Genomic DNA, 21166 nt, shown 5'->3' on the forward strand with positions numbered 1-21166 from the left:
ATGTGCAGCTGCAGAGCCGGAGCAGCAGCGGCACAGTGCAGTACTCTAATTCAGCCATTGGCAATTCAGCTGTTGGGTCGGGGGCGCTGCTGTGCGGTCCCCAGATAGAGCCAGAAAAGAGCCAGAAAACAGCTGAATCTGCTGCTCTGCATCGACATACTCTCGCAAATAAGTCGTTGGGAGGTGGAGAGAGAGAGAGTCGTCACGCAAACCCACGATAATGTTGCCGTCTCTGCCAAATTTCTCAGTTCTTCGCTTGATATAATTAATACAAATGTCCAATATAACGGAATTCTTTAGCTCATAAAAATGTGATTATAACAGACTGCTGTTTATTAATGTCGGGCGACTGCCCACAGACACCTATTTGATTTAAAGTCGGCAGCAGCACGGAGTCTCTGGACTTATTTTATTTGGAATATAATGACTTTATACGCAAAAGTAGCCTATAAATATTATAAATCTACATGCCTTGATGATGTCATTCTTTTGTTTTGTTGTCATTCTTTTGCCTATCAATTGTTTTTAAGCTCAATAAACTCTGACCGGAATTTCTCTCATTTGACCGGTAAATTGAAATCTACCGGACACTGAGGCCGGCAACAATTTTTTCTAACGGAAACCCTGCTGCATATAAACTAATTTTATGTTGTGTGCCCTTGATTACGATTGGTTCTATGGATTGGGATTGTCTTATATATTGTGCTAAAGGCTCTAATGATAGATCGAATAGTCCGGGACTAAGAGGGCAACCCTGTCTGGAAGAATGTGATACCGGAAAGATTTCGGAGGTGATTGTACCTGTTGTAATCATGGCCGATGGGTCTTTGTATACTACTTTAATCATATCAATGAATCCTTTTCCTAACCCCATCCTTTCTAATACTGCCCATAGATACGACCATTCCAACCTGTCAAAAGCTTTCATTGCATCCCCAGGGACAGCATCGCCTTAGGTGTGGTGTCGTCCTTGTTAGCATCTAGTACGTGTAGTAATCGTCTTATGTTATCAGTGATCAAGCGGCCTCTTATGAAGCCAGTTTGGTCCGGATGAATTAAAGACGTCATGTGCTTTTGTAGTCTGATGGCTAATACCTTAGAGTACAGTTTGATATCGGTTCCGAGGAGGCTTAAGGGTCTATAACTACCGCACTCGGTGGGGTCTTTGTCTTTTTTAAGGAGGACTGTTATGAGTGCAATATTGTCGTGTTTATGGAAGTTCCCCTCTTTAACTGAGTATAAAATCATATTTAGTAATAAGGGTCCAATTATGTCCCAACAAGAGAGGTACATTTCTGGTGGGATACCGTCTCTTCCAGGAACCCTACCACTTTGCATTTCAGATATGGCCTCCCTAAGTTCATCTAGTGTGATCGGTGTTTCTAACTGTTTAGCGTCATCCTCTGAAAGTTTAGGGAGGTTAATTTGATTAAGATACGTGTCCATTTTGTTTTGATCGAAGGTCGTTTCTGATTTGTACAAGTTGGAGTAGGATTCTTTGAATGTCGCGTTTATTTCTTTAGGTTCTGTAACAAGTCCTTGTTGTGCTTTAATGGTAGTTATATCTGCAAATTTTGCGTTAACTCTTTTTTTTTTAAACTTAAATTTTTATTAACAGTTTTAGACAGACAGCACTTACAATAAAAAAGAAAAAACTAACATCACAATAAAAACAAAAGGAAAAAACAGTGCACATAAAGATTTACATGGGTATCATGGTTAGTTGTCTGGTTCCCCTACAGTTGTTTTCTAGGTACTTGATACAAAGGCTGATTGTGTATCTCCCTTAAACAGGCATAAACAAGTAATTCCTACTCAAAGATGATAAATACTGACTAAGGCTTGTATGTGTGATCTGGGTCCAGAGACCCTCCTTGAGCTTCTTTCTTCCCTTATCCTTCGTCCTTTCTTTTTTTTCTCTTGTTTATTAACTTTCACTTTGCCTTTTGATTCACCATACACAAACCACATCATCCCTGAATATTAATATCACACCGTTAAACAGACATAAATAATAAAGTATAAAAAACATTCAGCAATTGTAATATCCCAAAAAAATTGAAAATACTAACTAAAGCACAGGTGTGTGACATGGGTTCAGAGACCCTCCTTGAACATCTTTCCTCCTTTACCCTTCACCCTCTTGTGTTGCATTTGGTTCTTCTTCTGTGATGTCGTTCTCGTTCCCTTTATAATCCTCCCACTTTCCCCATCTTTCCCCAAATTTCTCTTCCTGTAACCTCAGCATGTGTGTTATCCTCTCCATATCCTGTATTTCTTCCACTATCCCTACCCATTGTGCTATTGTCGGTGGGTCTTCCTTGTACCACAGTCTCGTTATTGCTTTTCTGGCCGCTATCAACATTATCTTTATTAAATATTTGTCCCCCCCTTGTATTCCCTCGTGTGTCAGGTCTCCTAAGTAAAGCACCAGTCCTGTTTGTGGTAATCCGTATCATAATATTCTGATCATTGCCTCCCCTATCTCCTCCCAATACCCCTTCAGCTTCTGACATCCCCAGAATATGTGCGTGTGATTTGCCCCCTCCTTCCCACACATCCTCCAGCATGCTCTTTGTGTTGGTGCATATTTTCCCTTCAGCTCTGGGGTTATAAAGAATCTGATTATGTTTTTCCATCCAAATTCTTTCCATATTCTCGATCCTGTTGTTGAATGTTGTACCTCGCATATGTTCCCCCATTCCTTCCCTGTTATTCCTATCTCTAGTTCTCTCTCCCATTTCTCCCTTATATAATCGGTCGCGTGTCCCTTGCTGGTCATTATAGCCCGGTACAGTGCTGATATTACCCTTCCTTTCCCTCCTTCGTATGCCCTTACTATCATCCTAATTATTCCATTCTGTTCTTCTTCCTTGTCCCCTCTTATTTCTCTATTATAGTAGTCTCTAATCTGTAGATATCTGAAGTGGTCCTTGTTTTCTAGTCCAAATTTCTCCTTTAATTTTTGTAGTGTTTGCATTTCCCCCTTCTCTATCATTTTGCATATCGCTGTTGCCCCCCCCCCCCTCTCCCACCTTCTGAATCCATGGTCTAACCTCCCTGGTTTGAATCTCTTGTCATGTGCTACCCATCTCAGGACCCCTGACTGCTTCTCCAATTTGTGTGTTTTTACTACTCTGTTCCATATGTTCAAGGTGCATTTGGTGATTGGATCTAATAGTCCCTCTTTCTCTTTAAATAGTTCCCTATCTCCCACCAGAGCTTGTACCTTGTATCCCTCCCCTTCTTTTTCAATGTCTTTCCATCTTGCCTCATATCTGTCGTTACACCAGCACGTCACTGCTCTCAGTTGTGCTGCATAGTAATAATCTTGTAGGCTGGGTACTGCCATCCCTCCCTCTTCCTTTGGTCGTTGTAGTGTTTTATATCTGACTCGTGGTCTTCTCCCCGCCCATATGAACCTCGATATCAGTCTGTCCCACTCCCTGAATTGATTCTGTGGTATTTGTATCGGTAGTGACTGGAATAGGTACAGTAACCTTGATAGTATGTTCATTTTAATGACCTCTATTCTTGAATTGAAGTCCAAGGGCATTACTGTCCATCTCTCTAAGTCTCTCTTGATGTTCTGATTTATCTGTGTATAATTCGCCTCAAACAGTTTCTCCACCCCTCTTGTGATGTTCACCCCTAAGTATTTAATCTTGTCCATGTCCCATCTTATCCCGTACTGTTCTCTAATTTCCGTCGTTGGGGTATAATTCCATGCTAAGGTCTGTGTCTTTGTCACGTTTAGTTTGTATCCTGAGTAGTGGCCATATTCCTTCAGTAGATCCATCAGTGCCGGGAAGCTCTTGTCTGGTTGCCTCATGTATACTATCACGTCGTCTGCAAATAGGCCTAGTTTATATTCCGTTCCCTTTATCCTTACTCCCTTGATGTCCTCGGTCTGTCTGATCAGTTGTGCCAGTGGTTCTATGAAAACGGCGAAGAGCGTCGGTGAGAGACAACATCCCTGTCTGGTAGCCCTCTCTAATCTGATTCTATCCGTCAAGCTGCCATTCACTTTAACCCTCGCTGTCGGTTCTTGATATAGCGCCTTGATCATCTTCATCGCCCTCCCATTCAGTCCGAACCTCATCAATGTTTTATATAAAAATGTCCAGCTCACACTGTCGAATGCTTTTTCTGCATCTAGGCTAATCAGTACCGCGCTACCCCCTTGTTTTTGTATCTCCTCTACTATGTGTAATGTCTTTCTCACATTGTCCTGTGTCTGTCTCCCTTTAATAAATCCAGTTTGATCTTCATCTATAATGTCTGGCATAAACGTCTCAAATCTTTTTGATATTATCGATGTATACATCTTGTAATCCACGTTAAGTATGGACACAGGTCTGAAACTACTACATAATTCCCTATCCTTCCCTTCCTTCGGTATTGTGGTGATTATGGCTTCCTTCCACGAGGGGGGCATTTTACCCTCTTCCATCGTGTGCCTGAACGCCGCCCCTAACATGGGTGCTAATTCAGTTCTAAATGTCTTATAGAATTCCGATGGGAATCCGTCGCTCCCCGGAGACTTGTTGTTTTTAGCTCTACTAATTGCCTCTTCCAGTTCTTGTTCCGTAATTATTTTATTTAATTCTTCATTCTGTTCTTTCCCTATCGATGGTAACTCTAGCTTCTCCAGATATGTTTCTATTTCCTCTTCTCCCGCTGCTTTTGGCTGTGTGTATAGTTTCTCATAGTATTCTCTAAATGTCCTCTCTATTTCAGCTGGGTCCCTCAATATTTCATTAGTCTTTGTATCCCTTATTGTGTGTATCGTGTTCAACTTCTGTTGCGTCCTAATTCTCCTAGCCAACAGTCTGGTCGCTTTTGGTCCCCCTTCATAGTACGTTTGTTTCATGAACCTCGCTTTCTTTTCTATTTCCGTCAATAATTCCCTATTTATCCTGGCCTTTACTTCTTTGATTTCTCCGAGCGTTTCCTGTTCTTTTGATATCTGGTGTCTCCCCTCTAGCTTCTTCAGCTTCCCTATCAGATTGTGATATGTCTCCGTTCTGGCCTTCTTCAGCATTGCTGTTTTTTCCATCAATTTCCCCCTTATCACCACCTTCAGTGTGTCCCATAGAATGTTCGGGTCTACCGCCCCGTTGTCATTTTCTTCCTTATATCTGGCTATCTCCTCCTTGATCTGACTCACCACCCCCTTGTTATTTAATATTCCTACATTTAGTCTCCAAATCGTGTTCCTCCGTCTCCCTTCTAGATCTACTGTCAGATATATGGCACTGTGATCCGATATGTCCGCCACTCCTATACTGCTCTCCCGTGCCCTGTAACTGTCCCCCGTCGTCATCAAAAAGTAGTCTATTCTCGCATATGTCACGTGTGGGTGTGAGTAATGCGTGTATTCCCTGTCCATGGCGTGCATCCCCCTCCAAACGTCTGTAATTCCCATTTCCGTCATCTGAATATTCATATATCTACTGATGGGTGTCCGTCCTTTTCTAGTACTCGTGGTGTCTAGGTCGTGATTCAGTACTACTTTAAAATCTCCCGTGCATATCAATATCCCTTCTAGTTCCGTCACTATCATATCAAAAATGGTCTCATATAAATCCCTCTCACTCTCTGGGGGTGCATAAACATTCACTAACGTAACCATTTGGCCCTCCATTTTCCCCTTCACCAGAACAAACCTTCCCTCCTTGTCTCTTACTTCCTTGATCAATTCAAATTTGACTGTGTTTTTGATTAACGTGATTACTCCTCTCCTCGGGTTTTGTTTAAAGGAACTATAGTATGCATTTTCATATCCAAATCTCTTCAGTTTCTCATGATCCTGTGCTACCAAATGTGTCTCCTGCAGAAAAATCACTTCCATCTCACTTTTTTTACATTTCAACATCACTTTGCCCCTCTTTATCGCATTATTCATTCCATTAACGTTTAACGACATCATTTTTATACCTTTAACCATTGTCATCTTTCTTCTTCTTTCGTCTGTCAGTCCCCCCCATGTCACACTCATTCCCCCCTCCGGTTGGAGCCTCCGCTCTCTTCACCGAATACATATAATGATTAACATAAATAAAAAACATAAACTTTACATAAAGTGCTCCCAAGGCGTTCGGGGGGTCCCTGTGTCCCCCCCTGTCCCCTGCTGGTGGGTAAGGGGTAATTGCCCTCCTAGCGAGGGGCCCCCTCCTGACGGCTTGGGGGTTTGAAACCCTTACCCCCAATCGCTCGTCATATTTGTCCAGCTTTCTTACTGTTTTTTTTTTGCTGTCAAGCTCCTGGTCAAAAGCGCTCTGTCCTTCCTTTTGATCAAAGACCCTCTTTTCTTGGTCCCTCTCAATGTGACTCATATGTTTCATTGTCCCTCCTTCCTCCCATACCCGTGTGCGGTGTCTCCTGTGTACCCCTTTTTACTTTCTTTTCCTCTCCTCTATTTTCTATGTGATGTCCATGTATCCCCTTAATCCCTCCCAACTGTGTTACTCACAGCGTGTGTCTATGTATTTGTTTCAGTATGTTCTGTGTCTCTCCTATCAAACCTAGTTATATTTCCATTTATTTCCTCCATCAGCCTGTGTATTATGTGTCCATGTATACGTTATGTTCATTTCTATATCCTGCCTCTACCTGGGAATGTGTGTTTATGCATATGTTATTTCAGTTTCTATATTTTGTCTCTATTTGAATATTTTTTTCAATCTCTTGTGTGTGTACTACTCATCCGTTCGCCTCCTCCCGCCTCCTCTCCGTCTCTGGCCTCCTCATCCGTCTCCGTCCTCGTTCTGTCCCGTTTCACCTCGGCCTTCTCCTCTCTCCTCCCTCCTCTCCTTGGTTTCGGTCTCCCGCTCTGATCCATCTGCGTGCTCCCTCCAATCTCTGCTGCAAGCTCCACGTCTGGGCCTCCTTCCTTCTCCGTCCTCCGTCATCTGCATCCCCCGTCGTCTCATCTCCCGCTCCGCTTCTCGTGCCGTCGCATACGTCGCCGCCCCTTCCTCCCAGTGAATCCTTAGCGAGGTCATGGGTGACTGGAATCTCATTCCGTTTTCTTTCAGAGTTTTCTTCAGTCCCGCGTAGGACCTGCGTGTTATCGCTATCGCTGTCGAGTAATCGTGATCAAATGATAGTCTTTTCCCTTCGATTTCAATCTTCTTGGTCCACGCGGTTCTGAGTATCAATTCCTTAATCTCAAATCTCAGAAAGTTTATAATCACCGCTCTCGGAGGTCTGTCCGGTTTCGGTCTCGGAGCCAACGCCCTGTGGGCCCTCTGAATCTCCATCTTTTCCAGTCCTGTCTCCTTCAATTGCTCCTTGATAAGCTTTTCTACATAATGGGTCACCGATTCCCCTTCGACTCCTTCTTTCAATCCCCATATTCTGATGTTATTTCTCCGTGACCTCCCCTCCATGTCTGACATCTTTGTCTCCATCTGTTCTTGTCTCTGAATCGCACATGTTAATACCTCGTGTATCTCCGTGTTCCATTCCTCCGCTTGTGCCGTCCTAGTCTGTAACTCGGTCACGTTTCTGTCCTGTTCCGCCATCTTCTCCTCCACCCTTTTGAGTTCTGTATTCATTTCACCTCTGAAGTCCTCCTGTTCCTTCCTCAATTCCTCCCGTAGCTTCCCAATATCATTCCTTATCGTGTCCGTGTTCAGTTTTATCGCCGCTGTTATGTTCTCCAGTATCCCGGCCTGCATGACCACGGCCCATCCTGGCATTCCCGTGTCTGCCTCAGCGGGACCTCCCCCTTCTTCCGCCTGTCTTTTCTCGGCTCCGCTTCGGGGACTCTGTTTCTTCAAATTCTCTTCTTCTCGTGTGTTCTCCATTTCTCTTTCCTTCACAATCGTTGTCTCTTCCTTACTTCTCGTGTGCATTTTCATTTTTAATTACTTTTCAGGTCCCTTTTTATCCGTTTTTTCGCTCATTTGACCAGGAGCTCTATCGCACGTGTGTTACCCGTCTGCTCTCATACCGGAAGTCCTTGCGTTAACTCTTAATCGCATAGCTAATAGGTGACTTGGTTTGGAACCTTGAGAGTACTGCTGTTGTCTTGTGCTACGTATTTGTATTTCAGATTGTTGTCTGTATATGGCGTTAATCTCTTTTTTTAGTATATTGACTTGATTTTCCAGTCGAACCCAGTTGTTGTATTGTAAAGAATTAAATAACGTTGAATAAATCGTTTCCAGTTCAGCCAGTTTTGAGCATCGATTCTTGCGTATTTTGGAGGAAAAGCTATCAGTGAAATCCTTGATCATTCCCTTTACCGACATCCATAATATTCTGGGGTCCTGCACCGAATTAGCGTTCATCCGTAGGAATACCGTAAGAGCTTCTTTGATTTGTGTAATGAATTCCTTGTTATTAAGCAGCATCGAGTTAAATCGCCATCTTGGGGCTCGGGATGATAGTATACCAAATGTTCCTTTTAGGAGTAAATAACAGTGATCTGATAATGCATTGGGTATCATTTCCACATCATAGTTATCAAATAGTCTCGGGGATGCAAAAACGTAATCTATTCTGGATAATGTGTTATGTCTCGCAGATCGGCAAGAGTACTTCCGGGTCGTGGGGTTGAGTGATCGCCATAAGTCATTTACACCTGTAATCTTCGACCAATCCTTTAATGCATTAGATTACTTTTTTTGTTCGTTGGAAAAGGAGGGGTAAGATTTATCCATCCTTGGATTCCAAATGGCATTAAAATCAGCACCAATTATAAATGAGTATTCGGGAAGGTCTAACATTGCTCTGGTAAGTGTAGTGAAGAAACTAACTTCGTATAAATTTGGGGCGTATACAGCTACCAACGCTATTTTCCTGTTCTTGTGTACAATCTTAGCTATAGTTATCCGACCATCTGAATCAGACCATACTCCCTTCAATTCAATATTCAACTTCTGTCTAACGACTATGGCAACTCCACGAGTTCTCGTTCCAAAGGAAGAGTGACTAATGTTATGATATGTGTTGTCCGCTAACGTATCTATGTCTTTCCCTAAAATGTGTGTTTCGCTTAGTAGAGCCACGTCAGCCTGTCCTTTTTCATCAGTGTGAGCACGCTTTTGCGTTTGTGTTGATTATTTATTCCCCCAGTGTTCCAGATCATTATATTCAAACTAGCCATAATCAATACATGTTGTTGTGTAGTTGTTGGTAATGCTTCTGGAGAGCGAAGCTACATAATAGATATACATCCAACTATTGAGGTCCCGTTGAGAGCAGAGCTTAAAAACATACATATATACAAATAATAATCCCCTAATCCCCCCTCCCGCCGAGCGTCGTACAGGACTGTGTTCCATAGACTCCCTCCCCTACACCACCGGTTAGCCCAGAATGAGCCATTTATCCTTAACTTTCCTATGTATTCCATAGGATCTAACATTCTAAATTCTACCATAAGTAGAATGTCAACTGTGGCTTGGCCACTCTCCCGTTAAATAAAAATGAAAATAAAAATAAAGACTAAAAATTAGCTTCAATTATCATACCATAATCACTTTACTGTACTTTATTTTTTTATTTAATTTTTTTAAGATACATTTTTTAGCGTTTATCGCTTTTTACTATTGGGCAGTCCAGTAGAGAGGAAGAACGGGAGACAGAGTGGGGGGGAAGACATTCGGCAAATGACGCCGTGCCGCGACGCAGTGCGTTACATGGTTCGCCACTTGGGCGCCCCTAATGTGTACTTTCTCAGTCAGTGCTACAGTGCAGCATCACTTTTCACATCAAACACTTGGGCGCCCCTAATGTGTACTTTCTCAGTCAGTGCTAAGTGCAGCATCACTTTTCACATCAAACACTTGGGCGCCCCTAATGTGTACTTTCTCAGTCAGTGCTAAGTGCAGCATCACTTTTCACATCAAACACTTGGGCGCCCCTAATGTGTACTTTTTCAGTCAGTGCTAAGTGCAGCATCACTTTTCACATCAAACACTTGGGCGCCCCTAATGTGTACTTTCTCAGTCAGTGCTAAGTGCAGCATCACTTTTCACATCAAACACTTGGGCGCCCCTAATGTGTACTTTCTCAGTCAGTGCTAAGTGCAGCATCACTTTTCACATCAAAACAAAAGTAGAACTGTAATGTGGACTATCAGGGAAAGATCTATAAAAAAAAATATATATATATATATATATCTATATATTTATTTTCTTAAAACAAAACAAAAATTCAGGGAAAGATCTACAGGGAAAGTCTCAAAGATCGACCAGTCGATCGCGATCGACGGGTTGGTGACCACTGCTGTAGAGAGTAGAAAAAGCTTATTGTGGAATGTTAACACATTGAGTGCCAGCAGGGGGCGCACGATTTATCGCTTGAATGCCTGCCTTTTTTATCTGATTTTCCGATATTTCATTATTTCCGCGGAGCTATTTCTATATTCTATATTATGGCTATGTGTCTAATACGCCGTCTCTTATCAATGACTTGCTTGCAGTCAACATGTACGAAACGGATTGTATTTTCATCTGTACATTTCCGTTTTATACCGTTTTGAAAAACGAAAGTTTTTGGAAATTTATAGGAAAAAAAAAAGATTCCGTGATAATAGCTCTTTAGTGGAATACACACAACACGTTGTCATTTTCCGGCTGATTTATGAATCGTTTTCAAATAAACGCTAGATTATTGATAGTATATGTGTACTTATGCACGCTAGAGAAGCGGGCTGAAAAATCGATTATCTATGACCTGGTCAGCGCTAACGTCATATACACACATACACACACACACGTTGTGAAATATGTGAAAAAAAACATGCGATTACCCCAAGACTGGTCAAATAGATTCCTTACCTCACATCAGATTATTCCAATTCCTGATCGCCATTCCAAATATCGATCGTGTTTATTGATCCAACGATCCAACCTCGAAACACATATTCCACGCTGCTCTGAGGGTCCCCAATGAATGCAATCGTCTCGGGTTACATTAGTAAAATGTGGAATCCGGGTTTTTTTCCCCCCATGCATTTCCATTGAGTCCAATCCAATGGGTGCAATACCATCCGGAGAGACGATAGGGGGCGGTATTTTCCTTTTTTTTTTTTTTTTTTTTTTGATCTTTTTCCCCCTCCATTTTCCTCCGATTTTCTCCCATCCCAATGTTAGTCGTATGCCAATTCCCAGTCCCTTCCTGGTCGCTGCGCACTTACCCCCCACAGTCAGATCATCTGGGAGAGTGGAGGCTACCACATGCTTCCTCCGACACACGTCCAGCCAATCACCGCTTCTTTTCACCTGGCAGCGCGGATTCTCATCGAGAGGGCGTAGCGTGTGGGAGGACCACACTATCCCCCTCAAGTCCTATCCGCGCTTAGCAGGCGCCCCGACCGAACTGTAGGAGTCGCTGTTTACAACGACCCGGACCCACCCCGCCAGCTTCTCCCACCCTCTAATACAGCCAATTGTATTAGTGCAGACGGCCAGCCAAGCTGGTGACAACCCCGGAGCTGTGAGCTGGATTCGAACAGGCGAATCCAGCTCACAGCTCCGGGGTTGGTGACGAACGCAATCTCCGCTCGGCCACCTAACCGCCTGGTATTTTCCCTTTTCGAGGTCAGAGACAGTCCCAATGATAACGTGAGGCTGGATTGATGAAAAATGAATGGATATCGCTAATAAAAGCAATAACGATTAAATAACGAGTTTTCTCGTCGTTGGCACTCAACGCATTGCGGCGAACAACAAGATTTCTCGTCGTTGGCACTCAGTGTTAATGTCAGGAGTGTAATCTTTTCAGCTTCAGATGTATCATCATTAGATTTGTTATAATTATTTTAGTGCACCCCAATTAGGAACCGGCTGCCGATGCCAAACTCTAGAGCTATATCCCACTTAATCCTGTGTCACACTTAATGAATAAGCTACTGGTGATGATATTAAACCTCTTTGGTTTGGCTTTTGATGCCGGCTTAATACCAACAGCCAAGTTTCGTGTCTTTTTGTTTGAGTTCATCAGCTACGTTGCTCACAATGCTTTTCATAAAAAAAGAACAACCCTGTAATTTAGGGCACATTTCGGCCTTCTAATCCAGCCTGCTTAGTGGTGCCAGGTTTGTACCAATGGAGAATTCAGGGGGGTCACGGCTTATGTGTTGCTGCACTCTAAACGGCCACATCATCTGAATCAATCCAAATCCTGTGAAATAGCCATTAAGCTTGTAGAACAATATCTCAAGAATGGAGATGTCACTGCCTTCATTTCGCATCATATCCTGTGAGAAATTTGGGTATAACGCAAATATTTGTCAGCATTTCCATTCAATTTGGTTTCCAAAAACTCCACCAATGCAATCTGTGCAGGATTTAAGACCCAAACGCAGGACGGCAGAGGCAATAGAAGGTTCTAAGGGTGTTTAATAAGAAATTAAATCCAAACGTCCAAATCATAAAGCTACACAGTTTATGCACTGGTGAGCGACCGGGAACAACTACATACAACAGCTGACAGTAGACATTAGACCATAGTATGACACTCAATATAAGACAATGGACTAGCACAGTGAACAGGAACTGAGGAACTAAAACACACGAGAGCTACATGACGACACACACCTGGGATGATTGGCAAACAGAAACAACTGGGAGGGAACAAACCACAAAGGAACTACAGGAAACTGAACAGGGAACTAGTTTCAAGTTTCAAGTTTCTTTAATAGTTGTCATACAGAAGTACAGAATACTTTCATACAAAATGCTTCTTACTGTTACGCTCCAGAGACTGTGCTAGACAAGATAGTATCAAATAACATAGTATAGCATGTAATTTAGAAGAAGAAAATGAGGTCACAGTGTTCGGTATAGACATATGTACAATGTTCGATGCAGAATAGACGTAACTGAGTTACCATATAATATACAATACTATGCAGTGTACTAATGTACAGTACTATATAGTGCAAAGCAGAAATGGGATGAGGTACAATTTAGGTACAATTTACAGTAAGGTGTACGAGTTGTAGTGCAATCCTTCATCAATAAATATAAAGTGTGGGGAGTGGGTGCTACAGTGTGTTTGTTTAAAGTGGGTGTGTGCTATAAAGTGTGTGGAGTGGGTGCTACAGTGTGTTTGTTTAAAGTGAGTGTGTGCGTGTGGATGTGTGTGCTATGTGCGTTTGGTGGTTGTTGTTGTGTAGTGTTCATTGTTCGTTTAGCAGCCTGATGGCCTGGGGGTAGAAGCTTCTTCTGAGTCTTTCTGTGCTCGCCTTGAGACTCCGGTATCGCTTGCCTGACCGCAGCAGTTCAAAGAGGCAGTTGTTCGGGTGACTGGAGTCTTTAATGATTCTCTTAGCCTTGCCCTTGCAACGCTTGTTGTAAATGTTCTGGAGGGTGGGGAGCCCCCCTCCAATTGTGCGTTCGGCTGAACGTGTCACTCTTTGTAGTCTGCTTCGGTCTTGTGCAGTGCTATTCCCAAACCAGGAGGTGATGTTGCCAGTCAAGATGCTCTCTATTGTACATGAGTAGAAGTTCTTAAGGATCTTCTGACTGACTTGGAACTTCCTTAGGCGCCTGAGGAAGTAGAGGCGTTGTCGTGCCTTCTTCACAACACTGTCAATGTGTGTGGTCCATGTCAAGTCCTCGGATATGTAGGCTCCGAGGTACTTAAAGCTGTTGACTCTCTCAACCGGTGCCCCGTCGATGCTGAGGGGGCTGTAGTCCTTGACCCCTGACCTCCTGAAGTCCACAATCATCTCCTTTGTTTTGCTGACGTTCAGGGAGAGGCTGTTTTCCTGGCACCATCCCGCCAGGACCTTGACCTCTTCCAGGTAGGCCCTCTCGTCGTTGGCAGAGATCAGGCCCACCACCACTGTGTCGTCAGCAAATTTGATGATTGTATTGCTACTCCGCTGAGCCACACAGTCGTGTGTGTACAGGGAGTAGAGGAGGGGACTCAGAACACAGCCCTGGGGGGCCCCTATGTTGAGGGTGATGGATGAGGAGGTGCAGTTGCCTGCTCTCACCACCTGGGGTCTGCCAGTCAGGAAGTCCAAGACCCACTGGCAGAGGTCATAGTTCAAGCCCAGGTCCCTGAGCTTGGCTATGAGTATGGAGGGGACTATGGTATTGAATGCCGAGCTGTAGTCGATGAATAGCATTCTCACATAGTTCCCCTGCCTCTTGTCCAGGTGTGATGCTGCTGTGTGCAGCACATGGGCTATGGAGTCCTCCGTGGACCTGTTGGGGCGGTATGCAAATTGCAGGGGGTCCATGTTGATGGGGAGGGAGGAGCAGATGTAGCCCTTTACTAGCTTCTCAAAGCACTTCATGGCTATGGAGGTGAGAGCTACAGGGCGGTAGTCGTTGAGGCAAGCAGGCTTGGATTTTTTGGGTACAGGGATAACTAGGGATAACCAGCATAACTACAGCTATGGAAACTAGATGGGGGAATACATCATAATAATACAAAGACCCAAGGGTAGAGAAAACATGATACATGGAAATACTAACGCTAAACTAACAGGGGAACACAAATGGGAGGAGAGAGAGAGAGAGAGAGAGAGAGAAAGAAGAAGAAGAAGAGAGAGAGGAGAACAAGAGATAAACAGAGACAAGGAGAGAGAGAGGGAGAGAAGCAAAGACAAAACAGGGCAGTCCATGGAGAGGCGGGGAGATTGTTACAATCTGAGCATGTGCCGTGCCCCCATCTCCCATTGTTTGACCTAGGCTCCAATATATGAACCTTGGTCCATATCAAGGCTAATATATTAGAGGCTATGGCACCAGTAAGTCACCAATTCGGAGGTGGGGGTACGGCACATGCTCAGATTGCGCTGGTGGAGTGACAAAATCGAAAGGAAATGTAGATGAATTTTAACTGCATGTGTTAAACCCCAATTTCCCCCCACAGGTTATGATGCGATATGACGGCAGTGACATCTCCTCCGTTTACCCCACTTGGTCCATATCAAGGAAACTATAAAAGAAGGAAGGGTCATCACGTCAGAATACCAGCGTTCTATGCTCTGCTTTGTGCCAGACTTTGGTGCCAGTTCTATTCAAGCCTGTATCCAAATTCAAAATATACTGGTTATCTGAGGAAATATACATCAACCAATATATCAAACTTTGGCTTGTTAACAATGCAACAAATTGCAGATGATTCTGACATCCGAGGTAATAACCTGTTTAAATGACATAAACAAGGAGATGGCTGATCCCATTCAACTCGACGTTAGCCGAACAGAAAGTTTCCACACGTTCGCGTGCTACACAGTGATGTGATGCCCCTTCCTTCTTTTATAGTTTCCTTGGTCCATATCAGGAAGTGGAGTCCACGATCAAATCTCATCTAAAGATCAAACATTTTTATAAAGATTTGAAAAACCTTTCCTACTACTACTCATAACCCCGGTCAGCAGCATTACCTCAACTCCATCTCTTTCTCTCTTTATTTATTCATTAAATAATTTTCCTGCTAAGCTACTATTTGGTCTTCGCTGTGCACGGCGACGGCCCTGTAACGAGCACTTTAAAAACGGATAAACTTTGAAACCTGAAACAGCCCTGTGCAGATGAAAACAAGCTCTTCACTCAGATTAGAGAAGTCGTTTTGAACCTCCTTGGTTTTATTTGGACTTATAGTCACGCAACACTGAAAGGCAGCCCTTTTCTAGGCCAACTCTGCTGCTAATGTCCCGTCTCCATGCATCTCGAGTGGGCCTGTCACGATGATAAGGGATGCTAAAACTCTGCTGTAATGACTGCATCTACTGGAGGCTTCCAGCCCCACGGAGGAGACTGAATGTTGCTCGCTGGTTGCATATTGAGGAAATGTTTATACCTTCTCTCTAATTCTGTGTTTATACCTTCCTGGCAGGGCTTGAAGCTCCTGTGTATACCTTCATGGAGACATGTAAAGGGATGCGTTTTTACAATACCATCGCCGACAATATATCTTTATTTTGTATTCTTTTTAATTAAATTCAGTATATATATATAGATTGCACATTACAGCAGTATTGTATGGAATTTGTGATGGAAATTGGATGAGGAAAGACCATTTTGAATGAAGTAGCCTAAAACTATGAACATCCAAAAGATGTCGGGTCACATTGTAATTTCTGCTGGAAAACCAAATACCATTATATAGAAAAATATTTTGATGTGATATTTTGGCCATATCACAACCCTACCCCAGCACTTTAAAAAATCTAATGTTTTGCAGACCAGAGCGTGTTGTTTTTCATTGATTGTGTACCAGACAGGCTAAATGCAGCACGCAGTGACCTCACAGAGACAGGCTGACTGTGACGCACTGTGCTTCTGATAGTAAGTGCTGTGTGTGTGACCTCACAGAGACAGGCTGACTGTGACGCACTGTGCTTCTGATAGTAAGTGCTGTGTGTGTGACCTCACAGAGACAGGCTGACTGTGACGCACTGTGCTTCTGATAGTAAGTGCTGTGTGTGACCTCACAGAGACAGGCTGACTGTTGTTTTCAGCTGACTGTGATGCACTGCGCTGATAGGAAACGCTGTGTGTGCTTGTAGATCATCGGCATCGGGTTGTGCGGCGTGTTTGAGCTGATAAAGGAGACGCGGTTCTCCCACCCCTCGCTGTGTCTGCGCAGCCTGCAGGCCCTGCTGGACATGCTGCAGGGACAACAGCCCGAGGGCTTCCAGACAGAACCCCCTGATGTACTGGGTGAGCCTCCACACACGCATGCAGATCAAATCACATGTATGGGTGGGTGGGGAATCACAATATGATATTATCACAATACTGAAGTAGGCAAGTTTGGGGAAATGAGCAAGAGTGAGTTTACTTGCCCAGCAGAAATATAGCAAGCTCTGCATAACCTTTCAATCCCATGCAGCACGGCAAAGGTTTCCCACAGACCCCCAGAGGCCCCAGCAGCTTTTAAGCTGAAATGTTCAAATAAAAAAAGATATCTCTCTATATTTCCCAGCCTCCCGATTGGCAGGTGGTTTTGCACGGTGTGTACTTTTTGACGAGGGACGCGACGGTGGTGTTAGTTTTCCAATGCGACCCCGGGAACACCACACCACTCGGCCGAAAGCATCCGATTGGCCGAAAGCATCAGCTCCCTGCATCAGCAACCAATCGGATGTTTTTGGCCTGCAAAGTGTTGCCGGGGTCATATCTGAAAACTAAAGACCAAGACTTATCAAAAAGTACACATGATGTGCAAAACCACCTGCCAATCGGAAAAGAAAAAATATGTTTTCTTAGAGAAGGGTCCAATCCAAGATCGGTATCGGGTTCCGATACGACGTATGATCCGACCAGATTCCATAGCAGGGCTCTGGATTGCCACCATTTTTGTAATAGTGCTATGAAAGAGTATAACTAGCGATGTACCTTAGATTTCTCTCTCCTCTCTCCTCTCTCCTCTCTCCTCTCTCCTCTCTCCTCTCTCGTGTGTGTGTGTGCCCTCGCCTCACTTGTAGTGGCATTACTTTCCTTTTTCAAAAGAAAATACATATCGGGTCCTTCTGTACCACAGACTGTAGTCCCAAAATTACAACTAATTAGTAGGCGATGCCCGGAAAAGGCTCCTCAATCATTTGATGAATATTATAAAAGTGAGTATAGAGGTTTTGTGTTCTTTTTTAGATGCAACCTTTTATACTGATTTAAGGTTTCCAGCCTTACTCAGCGCTATATGGAGGCCTATTACAGTTTGTATTTGAAGCTATGTGTGTTTATTACAGCCTCATGTAACCGTACAGATGATCATTATTATAAAGCCGCTGATGCCTCTGGGAGTCTTATGGAAAAGCGTGTTTTGCGTGTCACTGGGCTTGAGAAGGGATGCAGAGCTAGCTCTCTAACGTGCGTCCCCTTACGCGCAGTGTTGGGACAGTTCACTTTCTACATGATACATGAACTAGTTCAGTTCACAGTTCACACAATTTTAAATGAACCAGTTCAGTTCATAATTCAAAATGTTTAACTAAAGTTCATGGTTTCAACGCGCGTGAGTGTGCGTTCCCTAATGCGTGTGTGTGTGCGCGTTCCCTCAGAGTCTCTGTTTCAGCTCCTGCTAGAGACCACGGTGCGGAGCACGGGGCCCAACGACCACACCGGCCAGGCGCTCACGGCCCTGTCCTGCGCCTGCCTCTTCAGCCTGGTGGTGTCCTGGGGGGACACGGGCAAAACCCTGCAGGCCGTCTCCGCCATCCTCACCAACAACGGCAGCCACGCCTGCCAGACCATACAGGTGAGACTGACGGCCCTGTATACCTGTGTGTACGTGTGTCAAAAGAAGAAGAACACAGAGGCTATATCTGTGGTGGTGACCAGAATGTTGCACGTCGCCTGCATCTATGAGGTCTATAGGGAGGTGTAGTGGTTACGTCATTGCCGTTTTTCGTGTTCCACCCTCTTTGGAACACAATGCATTTCCACATTGCCCATTTCTATATTGTCCTGTTTAAAACAAATAAAGCATTAACATTGGTATGCTGTACCTTTCTGTGCTTATTCATCCACAATCTATAGCTCAACATGAAAATATTCGCAATTAATCATAAAAAAAAATCGCCAACTTTTATTTCAACTAAAAATGCTTACAAAAGAATGTTAGTGATCGAAGGGAACTCATTTTGTGCAAAAATGGAAAGCTTTTCAATTTCCATAGCCGATAATCCAGTTTCCCAATGATAAAACCCTATACGGGTGGAACAACCAGTGACGTCAGACTACACCTCCCTATTTCGTTTATTTTCCAGGTTAACCAATTTAGACCTAAAACGCCTGCTAATAATAATGCATTATATAGGGAGGTGTAGTCTGACATCACTTTAGACCGCCCGCACGGTCCACCCGTTTAGGGATTTATCATTGGAAAAATGGATTATCGGCTATTGTAATAATTATGCCTCGTGAACATTGGCAAGCTTTCCATTTTTGCACAAAATTTGTTCCCTTCTATCACTAACATTATTGTTTAAGCATTTTTGGTTGAAATAAAATTTGACGTCATTATTTTACGATTAATTGAGAATATTTTCATGTTGAGCTATAGATTGTGGATGAATACGCACAGAAAGGTACACCATGCAAATGTTCATGCTTTTATTTGTTTTAAGCAAGACGATTTTAGAAATGGGCAATGGGGAAATACATTGCGATTTCAAGCGAGGTGGACCGGCCAGAAACAACAATGACGTAACCACTACACCTCCCTAGCCTGCATATACACACACAAATGTGTTTCCCAGTTTCAATGGGTTAAGCAGTAAAGCTTTTGGTTAGTCGCGGTAGGTTGCAGCGTTAGATGAGGCCACGGTAATGGCCGCCGCGTCCCTCCAGCTCTGTTGTGAGCAGACAGACTTTGGAGGCCGGCATCTGGGGAGCAGAAAGTGAATTGGGGGAATGTCAGACCTTTCTGAATCTCTTGGATATTTGTGGTACCCTGCTGCCAATTAGCTTGCATTTTCTTGTCTGTTTTGCTCTTCTCTCTCTCTCTCTCTCTCTCTCTCTCTCTCTATATATAATATTGTATTTAAAATTTTCTTTGGTTTACGATTTTAAAGAGCAATAGTAATGTACAAAAGAGAAAATAAGAGGGGCGGCTGGGTGGCGCAGCGGACATTGCGCTTGTCACCAACGCAAGAGACACTGGGTTCGGCTGTCGGCGTTGCCTCCGGCTTGGGCCGGCCGTCATACTAACTCAATTGGCAGAGTTAGTGGGTGGAAGTCAATGGGTGGTAATCTGGACGTTGTGGACAGCGACTCCTACAGGTCGGTTGGGGACGCCTGCACAGCAGAGACAGGAAATGGCGGGGGTAGTGTGAGCCTCCCACACGTTACACCTCGCCAATGAGAGTCTGTGCTGGCAGGTGAAAAGATGTGACAGGCTGCCTCCTCGTGTATCGGAGGGGACACGTGATGCAAGGCTTCTATCCTCCCTACAACCGGCCAGCAACGTTCAAGACAGGGGAGGGGAGAATTGGCACAGCGGGTAATTGGGATGGGAGAAAAATAGAAAAAGAGGAGAAAAAAAGTGGATACAAAAAAAAGAGAAAATAAGACCGATCTTTGAAAAATGTGAGCGGCTCGCTCTGTTGAACACTGTGCAGCTTAGCTTAGCATCACCTTAGCTTAGCATCACAGTTAATTTAGTTTGACAGTTATTGAGAGTACATGAGTTTGAATATGGCCACCAGCAATGTCATCAGGGACATTGAGCAGACGAGGAAGAGCAGACGAGGAAGAGCAGACGAGGAAGAGCAGACGAGGAAGAGCAGACGAGGAAGAGCAGACGAGGAAGAGCAGACGAGGAAGTGCAGACGAGGAAGAGCAGACGAGGAAGTGCAGACGAGGAAGAGCAGACGAGGAAGAGCAGACGAGGAAGAGCAGACGAGGAAGAGCAGACGAGGAAGAGCAGGCGAGGAGGAGCAGACGAGGAAGCTCAGCTGGCGAGGAAGGGCAGACGAGGAAGATCAGGCGAGGAAGAGCAGACGAGGAAGAGCAGACAAGGAAGAGCAGACGAGGAAGCTCAGCTGGCGAGGAAGAGCAGACGAGGAAGAGCAGACGAGGAAGCTCAGCTGGCGAGGAAGTGCAGACGAGGAAGAGCAGACGAAGAAGCTCAGCTGGCGAGGAAGAGCAGACGAGGAAGAGCAGACGAGGAAGCTCAGCTGGCGAGGAAGTGCAGACGAGGAAGAGCAGACGAGGAAGCTCAGCTGGCGAGGAAGAGCAGACGAGGAAGCTCAGCTGGCGAGGAAGAGCAGACGAGGAAGCTCAGCTGGCGAGGAAGAGCAGACGAGGAAGCTCAGCTGGCGAGGAAGAGCAGACGAGGAAGGGTAGGCGAGAAAGCTCAGCTGGCGAGGAAGTTGTCGTTTCGTTTTAGCTTAAAATGACCCCAAACCTTGGACAAAACAATTTGCTTCCATGTTTTCCATGTTTTATTTTCTCGAATGACTTGAGTTTCTGGAGTTTAGGGCAGAGCTTCGATTTTAATTCGAAGCTTCGAAAAAGAATTAAAAAATAATAATTTTTTTATCTTATGTTGTGGGACTTGTACAGCACTTTCGTAAACGTTGTTGTTTTTAAATGTGCTCTATAAATAAAGTGGGTTGCATTAATTAATTAAGTAGCCCCTTTCGTGACTGTGACGCAGCCAACAAGGTTTCACTCGGCTGTGTGATTTAATTCAAGGTGGATCGCTGTTGTCGTTTGAACAACTTCAGATTTCA

The 21166-nt window shown here is 44.2% G+C and overlaps 1 protein-coding gene across 24 annotated transcripts in view; it reads left to right on the forward strand.

Moving 5' to 3' along the window:
* The window catches only part of mycbp2 (MYC binding protein 2), a 253033-nt gene that overhangs the window by 40787 nt on the left and 191080 nt on the right, over positions 1-21166 (forward strand). For all 24 annotated transcript variants that reach the window (XM_084309692.1, XM_084309678.1, XM_084309680.1 and 21 more), the window contains exons 4-5: positions 16493-16646; positions 17990-18186. In XM_084309692.1, coding sequence (XP_084165818.1) covers positions 16493-16646; positions 17990-18186 — 351 coding nt within the window. The remainder of the gene's footprint in view (positions 1-16492; positions 16647-17989; positions 18187-21166) is intronic.

The sequence above is a fragment of the Notolepis coatsorum genome, assembly GCF_963971535.1.
Source record: "Notolepis coatsorum genome assembly, chromosome: 3".
Taxonomy (NCBI): domain Eukaryota; kingdom Metazoa; phylum Chordata; class Actinopteri; order Aulopiformes; family Paralepididae; genus Notolepis; species Notolepis coatsorum.